The sequence below is a fragment of the Hyperoodon ampullatus genome (assembly GCF_949752795.1).
Source record: "Hyperoodon ampullatus genome assembly, chromosome: 12".
Taxonomy (NCBI): domain Eukaryota; kingdom Metazoa; phylum Chordata; class Mammalia; order Artiodactyla; family Ziphiidae; genus Hyperoodon; species Hyperoodon ampullatus.
The window spans coordinates 75,123,345-75,140,759 of NC_136925.1; the positions used below are offsets into that span (position 1 = coordinate 75,123,345).

A 17,415-nucleotide genomic window follows, 5' to 3' on the forward strand; every position below is an offset into this window, starting at 1 on the left:
TCCCAGGGCTTCCCTGGTGGTGCAGTGGTTGAGAGTCCGCCTGCCGATGCAGGGGACACGGGTTCGTGCCCCGGTCCGGGAGGATCCCACGTGCCGCGGAGCGGCTGGGCCCGTGAGCCATGGCTGCTGAGCCTGCACGTCCAGAGCCTGTGCTCCGCAACGGGAGAGGCCACAACAGTGAGAGACCTGCGTACCACACACACACACACACAAATATATATATATATATATATATATATATATATATATATATATATATATATATATATATATATATATCAACTCCCATGTTTGGTTCCACTCAGCCAGGTTCTAAGTGATTGAAACTAGTCACACTGGGTTTTTGGGACTAATTTACACTTTATCTTCTTTCAGAAAAGACCAGTACAAGTATAGTTGCCATGGGGTGTTGGAGAGGATTTTGTCTGTCTTATTATGTTCTGCTCTTGATAAGCCCATTTTAGTAGTTTTAAAAGTAATTTTACATTTTTATTATGATGCACATAATGTTGGAGGGAATCAGACGTTGAAAGCCTACTCCTTTGTGCATTTTCTGTGGCTCTTTTGTCTCATACTTTGCAGCTACCAAATTAATTCTTGGAAAAATAGGGATAGAAAAATGCAATCAGGAAAATCTGATGGTTTACAAATTAGTCTTATTGAAGTGTAGATAAAGATCAACATTATCTGAGTAATTCATTTATATTTACTGACTATTCAATGATTATTTTTTTTAAAAAATCCCTGTTTGTATCAAACCAGCTAAAGACTCAGAAAGAAAGACTGGAGAGCAAAGAGCTGCACATGAACCTTCTCCGGCAAAAAATAGCCCAGCTGGAGGAAGAGAAGCAGGTGCATTCGGCATCGGCTGTGGAGAGGGACGAGGCCAATGTCACCATCAGGAAGTTGCAGAAGAAGGTGGAGAGGCTGCAGAAGGAGCTGAGTGTGTGTCGAGAATTGAACACTGAGCTCAAAGCCAAACTGGCTGACACCAATGAGCTTAAGGCAAGTGCTCGGCTGCATTTCCTTGTCACTGTCTGTGTGTGTTTCCACAAAAGTTTATGCAAAAGAGTGACAGCCTTAAAAGGGACACACCAGAAAAAAAAAAAGCTGAAAATTTCCTCTGATTTTCTAGAGTTGTGAGAAAAATGCAAATATTCCACAAATCAGCATAGTCGATCAATTTCGTGTCTCTTCAATATTTGAAATGAAGCCATAGTTGCTGGGTGAAAAGTCAGTCAGAAAGGGGTGATGTGATGTACAGAAAATAAAAACATTTCTTCAAAGTGTGGGTGACTCTAATGGAAGGGACCATGTAGGGATTTTTCACATAGGAATTTGCTTAGAGAAAATGAGAAAATGAACAGAAGTGTTCGCGGAGAAGAGGGGGCCGCAGGTGTGTGTTGTGCTGTGCGATGTGTCACACCAAGTGGTGAAGAGGGCAGACAGGTTGGGGTGATGTGATTCCTGGATTCGAGGTGTTCGGCTTCTAATGAATACAGAGGAGAACGAAATTAGAACTTGGGATTTAAAAAAATGTTTAAATATCACGTATGTGTGCCACTGGCAATAATACATAACCTCATGTACGCATGTCACCCCTGGCAGATACCCGTGTCGTGAAAACGGGCAACAGTGATGTCCTTGCTCTTTGCAGACACGGGCTCTGAAGTGGACTTTTGGAATGTTTCTGAATCTGGAAACAGACCAGCTGGGAAAAGGAATCTGGAATGAAGCCAGCACTTGAATCTGTGTAGCAGGACAATATTTTAGGGCATATTTCCCACTCTTTTCTCCCTTCTGAGTCATTAGCTTTTTTCCCCCTGAAGCCCTTTTGGCATCAGGAGGAGGCCACTAGGTAAAGGCTTATTTCCCTGGAGAAGGGGAGGGCAGACTCCACCCAGGGGAGTGGACATACTTGAATGTAAAGGAAGGGGGAGGCTAGGGAAGGCATCTGATAGGGTGCCTGGGTGCGGAGAAAATATCAGACGTAAGTATCCTGGACACCCCTCTCACACCTTGAGACTGACCTTTGGGGTGTGTGTCTGGTGGGTCAGGGAGAATCCCTGATGTCAGCACGCAGTTGCTCCCTCCCTGGCTGGCAGGGGCTGCAGGAGGTGCAGGCGCAGGGGGCCTAGATCGCACCCATGCCCTGGAGCATGAAGTTCCATTTGCGCTCCTGGGGGATACGGAAGGTAGCTAAAGATGTGCTTGGGAGAGCACACTGTGGGAGCAGGTGGCGGTGGCCCGCTCAGGTAAGGGACACAGTGACTCGCCATCAGAGGTTCCCAGGCAGATGCGCTAAGCCATGATCCTGGCTAAGTGTAGTGAGAGTAGCCGTAGGAGGCCTGGGCCAGGACAACCCTGTGAACTAGAAGTGGTGCTGGGGTGAGAGGAGCCCACACTTCGTGTAGCAGAAAGCGGAAGCAGGAAGAGAGCGGAAGCAGGAAGAGAGCAGAAACAGGAAGAGAGCGGAAGCGGGAAGAGAGCGGAAGCAGGAAAAGAACAGAAACAGGAAGAGGGCGGAAGCAGGAAGAGAGCAGAAACAGGAAGAGGGCGGAAGCGGGAAGAGAATGGAAACGGGAAGAGAGCGGAAGCGGGAATAGAGCGGAAGCGGGAAGAGGACGGAAACAGGAAGAGGACGGAAGCAGGAAGAGAGCGGAAGCAGGAAGAGAGCAGAAGCATACTGTATACAGAATGCTTCTAGGAGACACAGGATGGGGTATTATATGATGTTCAATCCTGAAGTAAAAAAACGGGTTCCCTTTAGTTTTTCTTTCAATTCTTTAACCATGAAGGAGAAAATCTTAGAGGTTATTATGTCCTAGAACACTTGCTGGTCTACATTTTAAACAAAGAATAACCCTTGTGCTCAGTGCTGAGTACCAGCCATAGTACCTACTAATACCGTTTTCTTTTATTGTTAATACAGTGTTTGTTTTATTGTTATCTCCCATTTGTGGCACATTCTGTTGAAATCATATAAAATTCCCTTTAAAATAATTAAATTCCTTTAAGTTAAAAAGGTGGTCAAGTTAAAGAAGAAAATGGATCATCTAGGTGACATGTGGACAGGTAAACATTGTGGAGGTAGAATGGGAATAACTGAAATATAGACAGATTGGAGAAGAGAATGAACATGAGTGATAATTAAATGCAATAAGCGGGTGATTGGCTGCTGCTAACACCGTGATAATTTCTGCGAGTTGGAGCACTGGGAGAAGAAACGGGGCAGAGGACAGGACCACATCACACAGGGCCTCGTGCGTCATGCTAGGATGCTTGGGCTTTTCATCTGGGTCCTGGGGAGCCACTGGAGAATTTCAAGAAGACGAGTGAAATTGTCAGCAAAGAGACTGAAAAGAAACAGAGATATGAGGAGAGTAAAGGGACTCCAGAGTAAGGCTGTGATCAACAGCATCAAGTGCAGCGGTAAGATGAAGACTGAATGACTGTTTGCTACACTTGGCTTTGGGACATCTAAGGCTTGAGCGTGTATAATAGCAGATCATGGTGGTAGTGAGTGAAGGCTCTGACAAAAAGCCAAGTTTCAGTAGGCTGAGAAATGAAAGAGAAGTAGAAACAGAGATGGCGGCCTAGTCTTCTGGAATACTTGGATGAAAAGGGAAGGAGAGACAGGAAAGTAAATAAAGTTGGCTTGTGTGTTTAATTTGTTGTTTTATTTTGCATAAAGAGATGCACATATTTCTACAGGTAAGGTATAGAAGAGACTGGATTTGACTGACTCAGCAGTCACTCAGGCCCCCAAACATTTAAGTAGAGTGCAAAGTCTGCCTGCCAGTAGAGAATAGAGATCTCTGTAACTTACTAATACAGTAAATGCTAACTTCATGAATTTATAAGATTTCAACTACAAAACAGCTTTTTATTGTTTTATTTGAGACATAATAGTATACAAGACAGACTGATGGTATCATTTCTCCATCTTTGTACATCACCTATGCTTATCCCTGTGTTAATTTTACTATCCATAAAGCAGTATTTCTGACGTTAGCAAAAGTGGCCTTCTTGTGTTAGTTTCCTAGGGCTGCTGTTAACCAAGTACCACGAATAGAGTGGCTTAATACAACAGAAATTTATTCTCTCACAATTCTGGAGTCCAGAAGTCTGAAATCAAGGTGTTGCTAGGGTTGGTTCTTTATGGAGCATCTGAGGGGAACCATTCCATGCCTTTCTCCTGGCTTCCGGTTGCTGCCTACAATCCTTGGCATATGGCTGCATAATTCTGATCTGTCTGCATTCTGATGTGACCTTCCCTTCTGTATGTCTCTCCTTTTCTGTATCTTATATGAATACCCATTATTGGATCTGGGGCCCACCCTAATCCAGGATGATCTCACCTTGAGCTTCTTTTTTTTTTTTTTAATTAAATTAATTAATTAATTAATTTTTGGCTGCGTTGGGTCTTCGTTGTTGTACGTGGGCTTTCTCTACTTGCGGCGAACGGGGGCTATTCTTGGTTGCGGTGCACGGGCTTCTCATTGCGGTGGCTTCTCTTGTTGTGGAGCACGGGCTCTAGGCACACGGGCTTCAGTAGTTGTGGCTCGTGGGCTCAGTACCTGCGGCCTGCGGGCTCTAGAGCACAGGCTCAGTAGTTGTGACTCACGGGCTTAGTTGCTCCGCGGAACGTGGGATCTTCCTGGACCAGGGCTCGAACCCATGCAGGAAGATTCTTAACCACTGCACCACCAGGGAAGCCCCAAGCTTCTTATCTTAATTACACCTGCAAATTGCAAATAAGACTACATTCCGAGGTTCTGGGTGGACATGTCTTTTGTGGGGTGAGCGGGGGCACTCTTACTAAATTAGGCATTAATTTCACCATTTAGAGAGGGTCGATACAAAGTAATAATTTGGACACGTTTCTATGTGCTTTGTTTAAAAAACTGAGATATAATTCACATGATATAAAATTCACTTTTTTTTTTTGGCTGTGCCACATGGCTTGCAGGATCTCAGTTCCACAACCAGGGATTGAACCCAGGCCATGGCAGTGAAAGGCCGGAATCCTAACCATGAGGCCACCAGGGAACTCCCAAAATTCACTCTTTTAAAGTACAAAATTCAGTAGTTTTTAGTATATTGGCAAGGTTGTGCAGTTATCACCATTCCCTAATTCTAGAACATGTCCATCATCCCCTCACCTCCAAAAAACAAAAACAAAAACCCTCCATATTCATCCTTTCCCCAAACTCCATAACCCAGTAATCTACTTTCTGTTTCTATGGATTTGCCCAAAGCAACGCCAGTTGCTTTGTAGCCGGCATGGGTTATGAATAGTTTCAGCTGAGTAGATTGAAACACAGTAACAGTGGCTTGGTCAGAAAAGATGTTTACGTCTTTCTCACTGAAAAAAAGCATGCATGTAGTCATTCCATGTTTAGTAGGATAGCTTCATGTTCATCGCTGATCCTGGCTTGTTCTCTCTTTCTGCTTCACCATCCAGCAATAACTTTCCTCCTCAATGCCACCTCTTAGTGCAAGCTAGCTGCTGGGGCTCTGGCCTCATTCCAGGCACCAGGCCGAAGGAAAGGTGGAAGGACATCCTGTATACCACTTTCCAGGAGCAATACAACACTTCTTAGTCTTCGTTGGCTGGAACTTAGTCCCTGGGGCTCACTTAGATGAAGTCAGCCTAAGAAATGGGTCTTTATTCTGGGAAGTAATAAAAAAAGGAAGAATAGATATTTGGTGGTGAGCTTTCAGCCTGTACCACGTGGCTCAAACTTACTAGGGAGCTGTGGCCAAAAATTGGTAGTCAGACAACCAAAAACTAGTGGAAAGCCATGATTATCTTCCTTGTAGTCTCTCAAGGAAACACCCAAAGAGTGTAACATTCCTCAGCCACCAGCAAAGCTCTCTTCTGCTTTCTAACTTTCTTGATAATCTCCCACATAAGATAGCTGCTTCCTATGCTCCTCCCACACTCGAGAACTTTCTCCAATCTAGCCAGTGCGGCCTTTCTTTTTTTTTTTTTTTTTTTTTTTTTGCAGTATGCGGGCCTCTCACTGCTGTGGCCTCTCCCGTTGCGGAGCACAGGCTCCGGACGCGCAGGCTCAGTGGCCATGGCTCACGGGCCCAGCTGCTCCACGGCATGTGGGATCTTCCTGGACCGGGGCACGAACCCGTGTCCCCTGCATCGGCAGGCGGACTCTCAACCACTGCACCACCAGGGAAGCCCGCGGCCTTTCTTTATATTATTTTCCCCAAACCTACCATCTTGAACTCAGCTCTGATTACGTAGCTCCATTGACCTTGAATTGCCCTGAACTCGCCCCGCTTTGAATGTGTACATCAAGCAGAACCTGTGAGAAAGAACCTCCTTGGTGCTGCGGAGGGGTTTGGGGTGTGCTTAGCCTGCAGAGTGGAGCATCTTCCTTTGATTTCCGCTATGGTTCCCTCCTAGTGAAATCTCTGTGGTTCTTTGAGGAGGGGCTCAGCATCATTGGGCAACCCTCCCCACCCGCCGTCCCACCCCCTTTAGAGAGCCCTCCTGAAGTGCCTGGCCCGCGCAGGGTCCTATTTTCAGTGCGATCTCCTAAAAACCCTCCAGGTGGAGAATTTAGATCCTCTGGCAGATTCAACAGGTCCGATTTTACGTTTAATCGCCTTCTCTTTCAGGGTCTTTGGCCCTTATAACACGAGAGAATTGTTCACCAGATTTGAAATGCTTTCCCTCAAGGAGACAGATGCCAGATACGGTATTCACTGGAAGTGAAGCAGACTTGGAAGCTGGTCCATCCTCCCTGGGGTCTGGGTGGCACATCAGTCTTGTTTATGACCATCTCTGTCCCACTGGGAAAACATGGTGGGCACAGTCTCTCACTGAACTCTGGGCTGGATCTGATAAGCTCCCTTAGTTGGAGTAAGAAACCCCTTTGCCTTGGCCTCCTTTCCCCGCCCCCGACCCCCCATCCTCCCAGCAATCTCATTTGCAGCAATTTCTCATTGCTCATCTCGGCCTCCTAAGGCCTACTTCCTACCGCTGGCTCCCAGTTCGGTCCTGGTGGCTTGGCTTGGAGTCCACTACTTTCTCCCTGACAACAAGAATTCAGGCAGCCCTCAGGATTGTGATAAAGTCTCATATTTTTGAGCAATTCTTGGCTATAAATTTTTCTCATTAGGACTTGATTTATGTGCTTCTAACTCTGCAAGCTGTGTTCCATCTCCTTTGGTAGATGGCCCACTGTAAATGTTTTTGCAATCTGAGTAGAAAGGCTGAATGTACCTCCTCTTCTGTTAATATAAGGTTTATAATGCAACATAGCAATCCCAGAAACTTCTTGCTTTGCCCCATGTTTTCTCTGCAGCACCGAGGTAGTTGGCAGGTGAAGGGAATCTTTATGTTTTAAAGGGAGATAACCTTGTTTTAAAATTGATACTGATTTCGCTCATGTAATGTCCCCTATTTGTAAAATATTTGAAAATCTACACAATATATTATTTAGAGCACTTGTTCATATAATTTATAAATAAATGTACATATATATTCAGAATTTTTTACTGATAGGATGCATTATACATGTATCAATCACTCATGGGAAAGCTCCCTTCTCAATTTTTTATTTTGAAAAATTTCCAATCTATAGAATAGTTGCAATAATAGCATAACAGACATTCTTTTACTTTTCATGTAGATTGTTAACATTTTACTTATTGTTATATTTTGCCTAATGAGAGAGACAGAGAGAGGAACCATTTGAGAGTAAGTTGCAGACATCATGACACTTCATCCCTAAATACTTACCAGGTATATCTTAAGAACAAGAGAATTCTTCTGTGTGACCACAGTGCAGTCGTTACACTCAGGAATCTACATTGAGATAATATTCTAATATACTCATACTAATATACAGTCCACATTCAAATATGGGTTTTGATAACCTGGAATCCATGAATGATCTCCAAGGTCGGCCCCTGTAGACCTGCACTTCGTGGGCACCATTTCCTTGTCTCAAGTGCTTGCCTTACTGGTGCTGGTTCATTGACTAAAAAGCTGACTCAGAATCCCTTCCCCCAGCTGTTGCTGGCATTTTACTTCCTGCATATTTCCCAAGCTACAGCAGTTGTTCTTACACCTTCTGGATTGCAAGCAGCTGTCAGTTTCCCAAGAGATTTCCTCTCTCCTGCATGGAGCCAGTTCAAAAGTTTTGAACTTGTCCAAGAGTGTCTGCTATTGACTTCCTCTCTGCCTGGAAAGGAATTTAATTTCTTAAGAATCCGTGTGTGTAATAGTAGGTAAAAACAAGTTTCCAGTTTAGGTATTTGACTCAAGCTTTCTCAGTTTAGTGACATTACCCAGACAGTATAAATCTGATTTTCCATCTGGACCTCCATATCCCAAGCAGGCACCTTTCCTCCATATCATGTCATAATTCCAATCTTAGAATAGCTTCTACCATTCCTCTGACTTTCCAGAAGTGTTGGAGGACCCTTCAGAGTTTAGGTCAGGTCAGCTTGTGCTCCTTACGCCATAATTCTGGAACTCAGTCTCCATGAAGATGAGCTCTAACCCCGAGACTCAGTCAAGATTTTAATCTCTGACAGTAGCCTCCAAATGTAGTCTGGGTAAATTGCAACGATCTTAGAATGCTTCATCAATAAATAATCAGCAGTCCAGAAACTAAATGCTAATGTTGCTTTATTATTGTTACTCAAAAAAAAAAGGAAAAAAGAAAAGCAAAGGAGGATTTCATTCATCAAGGGTAACAATATTTTAAAGCGTCTTTTCCATTGTTTTCTCTCTCTCTTGTTTCCTTGCTGCATGACACCTATATCTCCTCACAAGTCCCTCTTCCATCATCCCAAGTTTCTTCCAGAAACACTTTCTGCAGCCTAGTTAACAGAGACTCTTTCTTCCCACTCCTCTCTCAGCTTTTTATCGGGTAGATCAGTTTAGTCTCTCAGGCTCTCTTCTTCCCCAACACTCTCCCCATTACTCAGATTTGCCCTGGAAACAATAGGATGGGAATAGATGCAGCAAGAAAGCATCTTTCCTTCTTAGGAAAGAAGGGATAAAATGAAAGGGGAAGGGAGAAATCAGCAAACGCTCATTATCTGGTATCTTTTTATTACTTTCAGATGTAACCTTTAAATGCTTTTCAACAAAATTAAAACACAAATTTATGCTTTTTCTTTGAGAATATGCCTGTAGGCCTTGTCTGAACTGTTAGGAGGCTCAGAACTAAATTCAGAGCTCTGCTGTTATTTGCGCTTTGTCCATCCCACGTGTACTTCTTTATTTCAAAGTAATTTCTTTTGATGCATTTAAAGGCTTCTTTGTAAATGTACTTTCCAATAACAGCTTTATCAAGATATAATTCACATATCATAAAACTTACCTTTTAAAAGTGTACAATTCAGTAGTTTTTAGTATATTCACAGTTTTATAAACATCACTGCTATCTAATTTCAGAACATTTTCATTACCTGAAAAAGAAATGGGGAAGAGTTATTCCCCATTTTCTGCTCCCACCAACCCCTGGCCTTTTCTGGATCTCTCATATAAATGGAATCATATAATAAGTGGTCTTTTGTGACTGAGTTACTTCCCTTAACACAATGTTTTCAAGGTTCATCCACGTTGTAACATGTATCAGTACTACGTTCCCTTTTATTGCTGAGTCATACTCTACTGCATGGATATAGTACAACTTTTTATCTACTCGTCCATTGATGGATATTTAGGTTGTTTTCACTTTTTGGTGATTATGAATAGTGCTGCTACGAACATTCTTGTGAAGGTTTTGTGTGGACGTAAGTTTTTACTTCTCTTGGATATATGCACCTTGGAGTGGAATTGCTGGGTCATAAGTCAACTCTATGATTACAATTTGAAAACTGGCCAACTGTTACTCACAGCAGTTACACCATTTTGCATTCTCACCAGCAGTGTAGGAGGGTTCCAATTTCCCCACTTCTTCACCAACACTTGTTACTGCCTATCTTTTTGGTTATAGTCATCCAGTGGATAAGTGGTAGCTCATTCATATTTATTTTGAATGGTCAGTTAAAAAATTTTGTGCCTAATTATGCAAAACTACCTCAAATTCTTTTTTTTAAAAATTGTGGTAAAATATACAGAACATAAAATTTTACCATTTTAACCATTTTTACATGTACAATTCAGTGACATTAAGTACATTCACACTGTTGTGCAACCATCACCACTATCCATTTCCAGAACTTTGTCATCATCTTAAACTGAAACTCTGTGCCCATTAAACAAGAGCTCCCCATTCCCTCAGCTCCTGGTAACTTCTAGTCCACATTCTAGCTCTATGAATTAGCCTATGGCAGGTAACTCACAGAAGTGCAATTATACAATATTTGTCTTTTTGTGTCTGGCTTATTTCACTTATAGTGATGTCTTCACAGTTCATCCATGCTATAGTATGTATCAGAGGCTTCATTCCTTTGACTCAAATTCTTTTTGTCGGCAGATCTGGTATAATTTTAAATACTAAACTAATACAGAAAATGTGCCTCATACTTGAGGATGCTCTGTTTTGGCTTTAAGATCCTGGGATAGCTTCTGAGAGAGAGGTACCACCCTTCCCTCCTGCCTGCGGTGGGTGCTGGGGCCACCTCCCAGTTCCCATACTCAGTGGTAAACTCAGAAGACGTTTTTTCAGAAAAACTGCTAATTTCCCTCACAGCACTGATGACTTGCCAAGGAGATTTTAAGTGGGGCTTCCTTGTGGTAAATCACCAAAAGAGGAGACATTTTGCTCTTTCTAATGTTTTTATACCAGGGATGACCCCTTGGCAGGGGTAAAAAGTGCAAGTTGCTTTATCTATGGAGCTCGGTAGAGTCTATGTGTGAGTACCACAGACTTTGTTATAACATTTAACCCCTGAATCATGCTATCTACCATTTCATCTCATCAATCTTCCACATAATGATACTCTAATATTTGCTCATAAATTATAACTGCTTTAAGACATGTTCACCCAGTCTATATGCTTAGCAGATTCTGTATAACTGGGTTGGATTCCATTCTTTATTCATGAAAAGAGTTATTAAATGAATTTCATTGACTTTGAAAAAATTTTTTTATTATTTATTTTATTATTTTTGGCTGTGTTGGGTCTTCGTTCCTGTGTGCGGGCTTTCTCTAATTGCGGCGAGTGGGAGCCACTCTTTGCTGCAGCGCGCGGGTGGGCCTCTCGTTGCGGAGCATGGGCTCTAGGTGCACGGGCTTCAGTAGTTGTGGCTTGGGGGCTCTAGAGCACAGGCTCAGTAGTTGTGGCACACGAGCCCAGTTGCTCCACGACATGTGGGATCTTCCCGGAGCAGGGATCTAACCCGTGTCCTGTACGTTGGCAGGCGGACTCCCAACCACTGTGCTACCAGGAAGTCCCCACTGGCTTCTGATTTGTCTTGTTTATACAATTTTCCTAAATAAATTCAGAAGAAATTATCAGCGTTCTCTCTGACTACTTAGATTAAAACTTTGGAACAGACCAAAGCCATTGAAGACATAAATAAATCCATAGACAAACTGGAAAAGATGAAGGAGAAAGCTGAGAAAAAGCTACTGTCTGTCAAATCAGAATTGGAGACTACAGAGCATGGGGCTAAGGAGAGTAAAGAGAGGGCCAGGAACATGCTAGAAGTGGTAACCAGTGAAATGAAGACATTAAAAAAATCTCTGGAAGAAGCAGAAAAGAGAGAAAAGCAGGTGAGTAGAAATCTGGCAGTGAAACCTTATTTAGGAAAGATGGGGCAATTCAAAAGCTTGATAATTATTCATACATTTCTTCATAACCAATTTTTCAGGCTTTCTATATCATTCTAATGTATCTATCTGTCTTCTACCATCTTTATGGCATTAAAAGAACCATTATGATTTACTCCACTAAGAAAAACAATTCACATTTTCATGGCGCGAACTGTAGCAAAGAAAAAGACATTTTTATCAAAGCCATGGAAAGCCTGTGAAAAGCCAGGTTCTGGTTGTGAAGAGGTTTTTATTATATTTGCTGATTGCCTCTGAAGTTTGCGTTATCCCAGATCTTCTAACGTTATCCAGGGCTGCAGCCTCAGGAGGGAAATTTTATCTCCAGCAGAGATCAATTGCAGGAAACAATCCCAATTCTCAAACAGTGGCACCCAGACCTGATGGCCGACCAAGCCCAGATGTAAACCATAAAACAGAACTCATGCGCCCGCTGGTTGCAAGGAGGAGTTTTATCTGGTGAGCCCATCAGGAGGTCAGGCATAAAAAAACATGTCCTGGGCAGCCTGACCCCTGCTTTTGGCTTTTATCTCAGTCTCTTTCTGCAGCTCAGAAGGGCACAGAGTGGACTCTGATCCGAGGATATTTTTTCTCTTTGGCTGCCTCTGCTTTGGCTCATGTGTCAGGCCGAGTTGAGGAAGGCCAAATTTTAAGAGTGAGTGGTCTCAGAGGAAACCTCTCATCCATTAAGAGCATTGGCCATATTCAAAAGGGTGGAAAAGTTTGGGGAAAACGTTTTCATCAGGGAGACTAGGCTGGAAAGAGTGTCCTGTTTCCCGAGTTGGATTCAGCATAGGAAGGATGCTCTTAAGTGAATGAGCACATGATGAGGATGTTTGGAAGGCACTTCTGGAGGAAACATCTGCCTTCGGATTGGATCACACCTTTTCTAAAATGGAAGGTACCTCTGGAGAGGGGTTTTCTGGCCATCTCTAGTTGATCTGCTTCTGCTTTTGCCTAGAATCACAGCAACCAGTCAATGAGAATTTGAAGGGGTATAAGGCACATTTTGTCCATTTTCTCTAGCTCCACAACTCTCATTTACCCTTTTGTGATGGACAAATAATTGTCCCAGAGAGTCCAGTGTTGTGGGTTGTGAGGTGGCAATCTGTGTGATGTGACTGGATCAACACTTAGAAGTTCTCCATTTTCATCAGCTCATACTTTTTTTTTGCCATTTGTTCTTCCTTTCATTTAAGAGGTTCATTGCCCAGTTAACATCTGGGCATGAATGCTTATAACACAAGAGACACAACCACACCAACAATTGTAGAGCATTTCCTAGTAGGCAGAACACATACACAGTCATCGTTTCATTTGATCCAAATTTCAGAACAACCCTGGGAAAAAGGTATGGTTAGTCATTCACCCTGGAAGTGGGAAAATGAAATCTTATCAAGGCCAGAATCTCATTCGTAGTTGCTGAACTGGGCTTCTTGATTTGGTAGCCGATACCATATTAAGTGGCTCATCAGAAAAGTGGTTATGAAATTGCTGAAGGTTGGTGTCTGAAAGGACTTTAGAGGTAATTTAGCAGGCTAGCCTTCTTCTTCTCCTCCTTCTTCCTCTTCTCCTCCTTCTCCTCCTCCCCCTCCTCCTCCCCCTCCCCTCCCCTCCTCCTCCTCCCCCTCCCCCTCCTCCTCCCCCTCCCCCTCCTTCTTCTTCTTCTCCCCCTCCCCCTCCCCCTCCCCCTCCCCTCCCCCTCCCCTCCCCCTCCCCTCCCCCTCCTCCTCCTCCCCCTCCCCCTCCTCCTCCTCCCCCTCCCCCTCCCCTCCTCCCCTCCCCCTCCCCTCCTCCTCCCCCTCCCTCTCCCTCTCCCCCTCCCCCTCCTCCCCCTCCCTCTCCCTCTCCCCCTCCTCCCCCTCCTCCTCCTCCCCCTCCCTCTCCCCCTCCTCCTCCTCCCCCTCCCTCTCCCTCTCCCCCTCCTCCCCCTCCCTCTCCCTCTCCCCCTCCTCCCCCTCCCTCTCCCTCTCCCCCTCCTCCCCCTCCCCTCCCCCTCCTCCCCTCCCCCTCCCCCTCCCCCTCCTCCCCCTCCCCCTCCTCCCCCTCCTCCTCCTCCCCCTCCTCCTCCTCCCCCTCCCTCTCCCCCTCCTCCCCCTCCCCCTCCCTCTCCCTCTCCCCCTCCTCCCCCTCCCCCCCTCCTCCTCCCCTCCCCCTCCCCCTCCCCTCCTCCCCCTCCCCCTCCCCTCCTCCCCTCCCCCTCCCCTCCCCCTCCCCTCCTCCTCCCCCTTCTTCTTCTTCTTCTTCTTCTTCTCCTCCTCCTCCTCCTTCTTCTTCCTCTTCCTCTTCCTCTTCTCCTTCTCCTCCTTCTTCCATAAATGAGAGAATTAATCAGAGAGTAATGAGAGTAAGTAATTTGCCTAGCTCATGCAAACCTGGGTTTTCCACAGATGTTTGGGTTGCATTTGGTCTAGCCGTGTTGATACATTTTGTTCTCTCAGTCATTGTGGTTCTGTTTGACCTTGCAGCTGGTGGACTTCAGGGAGGTGGTTTCTCAAATGCTGGGCTTGAACATGACCAGTCTCGCTCTTCCTGACGATGAAATCATCAAATGTCTTGAAAGACTGATCCATTCACACCAGCATCACTTTGTCACCTGTGCCTGCCTCAAAGATGTGACCACAAGGCAAGATGGACACCCACAAGGCCACTTACAACTTCTTCATTGAACACCATATCTCTTGAGGGAGGTGGAGATGAGAGATAGGACAGAGTTCTCAATTTCACAAATTCCCCAAACATTTGAAGTTTGATCAGTGTGTGAATATTGTATACTTTGATGATAGAGCAAGAATTGATCATGGGCAAAAAAGAATCTCAAAGCTGCCAGCCTTAGGTAAATGTTTGGCACTAAAAACACCTATTATTTTATTTGCTAGCACTTTGGGACCCAGATGAATTTCACTAGATTGTGTATCTAGAATGGGAAATGATGGTAGGGAATTAACAATTATGGGATTTCTATTGTGAGTCAGGAGTTCTACTACCCAATATAATTCTCATAATAACCATGTGGAGAAACTTTAATGTTTTTACTTTACAACCTCTCTGGGGCTTGAGAGGTGATCTTGGTTACCTACCTATGATTGCAGTTAGTTAGTGACAGAACCAGAATGAACACCAGGTCGGCTCAGTATCAAAGACTGCACCTTCTCTGTTGTTTCACAGTCCTACTGTTTCTCCTGAATTCCTGCAATTCTGGTGGAAATTGCCTTCATCACAAGGGAAGAAAAACATCTGTACAATCAAGGATTGAAGTCCAAAAGTGACTGAGATTTATGAGTGTAACCCACATGATTTCTTTAAAAAGCCATACACCTAATTATGTGGATGAAACATACATAGATCTGAGGTCCTGTAAAATGGTCCTCTTTTATTTATTTATTTATTTATTTATTTATTTTTGTGGTACGCAGGCCTCTCACTGCTGTGGCCTCTCCCGTTGTGGAGCACAGGCTCCGGATGCGCAGGCCCAGCGGCCATGGCTCACGGGCCCAGCTGGTCCGCGGCATGTGGGATCTTCCCGGACCTGGGCATGAACCCGTGTCCCCTGCATCGGCAGGCAGACTCTCAACCACTGTGCCACCAGGGAAGCGCAAAATGGTTCTCTTTTAAATAAATGTTGCTACCAGATCATGTTTGGTGGTAATCATTAATGTTTGAACAGAGCTGAGCTCAGTACTTTAAAAATGAAAGCTTTAACATTAAATACTGGTAAGATGAAGAAATCGTACACAGTTTATTCACCAATATATCAAATGTGCTGACAGCAGGGATACTTTTTCAGGATCGAGATTTTATAGTGAATTTCTATCATTTTCTGTCTTCCTTTTAAATTTCTATTTCACAAATATTTTTCAGGAAACCATATTCTTAACTTCCCAAGAAAAACCTGTTTCTCTTTTGGGTGATTGTCTCATTTCTATTGATGCCATAAGAAAAAAAATTTATAGTCCCTTAAAAGAGCATTAGTGTCTAATTTAAAGGAGAAGGAAAAAATAGATTACACCCAAGCATTAAGAGAAAATGAAAGCTCTAGAAGAAAGCAGGTGAGTTTGACAGTTTGGATGACAGCTGACGTAGAGGGAGAGTGACCAAGGGTCTCCACTGGGGAAATGGGTCATCTCTGCCTGGCTTTCTCTGTCGTGTGCATTTTGCTACTGCACAGCCCTGACTTAGGACATGAACGAGGTCTGCAACAGTAGGGGAGGTAGCCACGTATTCTCCCAAGGGAAGGTCTGTGGTCTTTGGAGATCCCTCCACATGCTCCAAAGATGCAGTGGCTGCTGCTCCGGACCCACATTCACCTGGAGTGGAGGAGGTGACTTCGTTCCTCGGGTCTCTGGGGGATAGAACTGCTGAGTGACTGCTCCGTCCAGGCCATAGAAAGCCGTCGTTGACGGGGTCGGGGTGGGCGGGTGGGCCCAGGGTTGGGGGAGATTGTTTTTGTGCATTCTCTCTGTTTTCATTTTCCAAATACAGTCTTTGATGAACTTCATTTATTTTCTTTGTAAATTTATTTTTGACACTCGTCAAAGATGCTTTTTAACAACATCACTTTAAAAACATACACTGTCATAATATTATTTTTCCATTTTGACTTATCATTAATTGTATTTCCAGATTCATATAAGAGATTAAAAATGGTCCATACTAAAAATGGTTAGTCCTGAACTTTCTCCTTATTACACAAAATTACATTCCATTTATCTAAATATGCATTTATATGATATTTCCAAAATATAACTCAAGCATAGATACAATCATCTTTAATATATATAGAAATATTTAAAGTGTTTGAATATAATCCTTAGGAATTTCTGGTGGAAAGACTATATGGGATAAGAAAAATAAATTCTGTCTATGTATATATGTCCATATGCGCATTAACTATTTGTCATTTGGACAAATTGAGAATCCCTTAATAAAGCCGTTTCCCTTCTTGCTGAAGTGCCAGTTGGTTGTCGGGTTTCCCTCTGTGGCCTTCATTCCAGAGGTGGCAGGCCAGCTTCACATTTTTGTGTTAGATTTTGTTCTTCTATAATATCCATGTATATTTCATTTTGTCCAATAAAATGCATTAGTGTGATGTGATTTTCTAAATAGAGTTTTAAAATATTTAACATTAACTCTTCTACCAAATCACTTGAGTAATAATTCCTGCTGAGGTTGTTATTCTGATCATTGTCTGAGACATTTGAATATATGCGTAGAATGTCTCAATTAGAAAAAAAATTTTAACTTGATCCATCTAAATTTCCAGTTTTAATTTATCTTATAGATGAACAGTGAGTGATTCAAGGTCAAGGGGTTGTGGGCTGTAAGTTGTTAAAGAATGTCTATATTATTGATATTGTAACAATTAGGACTTAGAAAATGAAGTCTAATTTTCACTGGGGAAGCATTTCACAGTTACCTTTGACTGGAAGACTCTGCCCACTTTACACAGTAGCGATCTTACCCACTTTATTGCACACCCCACTTAGCTTCTTCTCAGCAAGTGGGGTCTGTATGCTTCTCTTTCCCCTCTGCAGCTTCCATGCTGCTATTCCTTCACCTTTGTATAAGAACCATCATTCTTTTGAGGCTCTCGCTAACTAATATATAACTTTCTTCTGGTCCTTACTGCAGTTATTTCACTAACATACTGTCT

The 17,415-nt window shown here is 43.5% G+C and overlaps 1 protein-coding gene across 1 annotated transcript in view; it reads left to right on the forward strand.

The window, feature by feature from the left end:
* CCDC170 (coiled-coil domain containing 170) overlaps positions 1-14,431 on the forward strand; it is a gene marked incomplete at both ends in the record, with an annotated part of 85,621 nt that extends 71,190 nt beyond the window's left edge. Inside the window, 3 exon segments of the mRNA XM_079716744.1 lie at positions 763-1,005; positions 11,469-11,705; positions 14,231-14,431. Of these exon segments, the coding sequence (XP_079572870.1) occupies positions 763-1,005; positions 11,469-11,705; positions 14,231-14,431 (681 nt within the window).
* Positions 14,432-17,415: the final 2,984 nt, after the last annotated feature.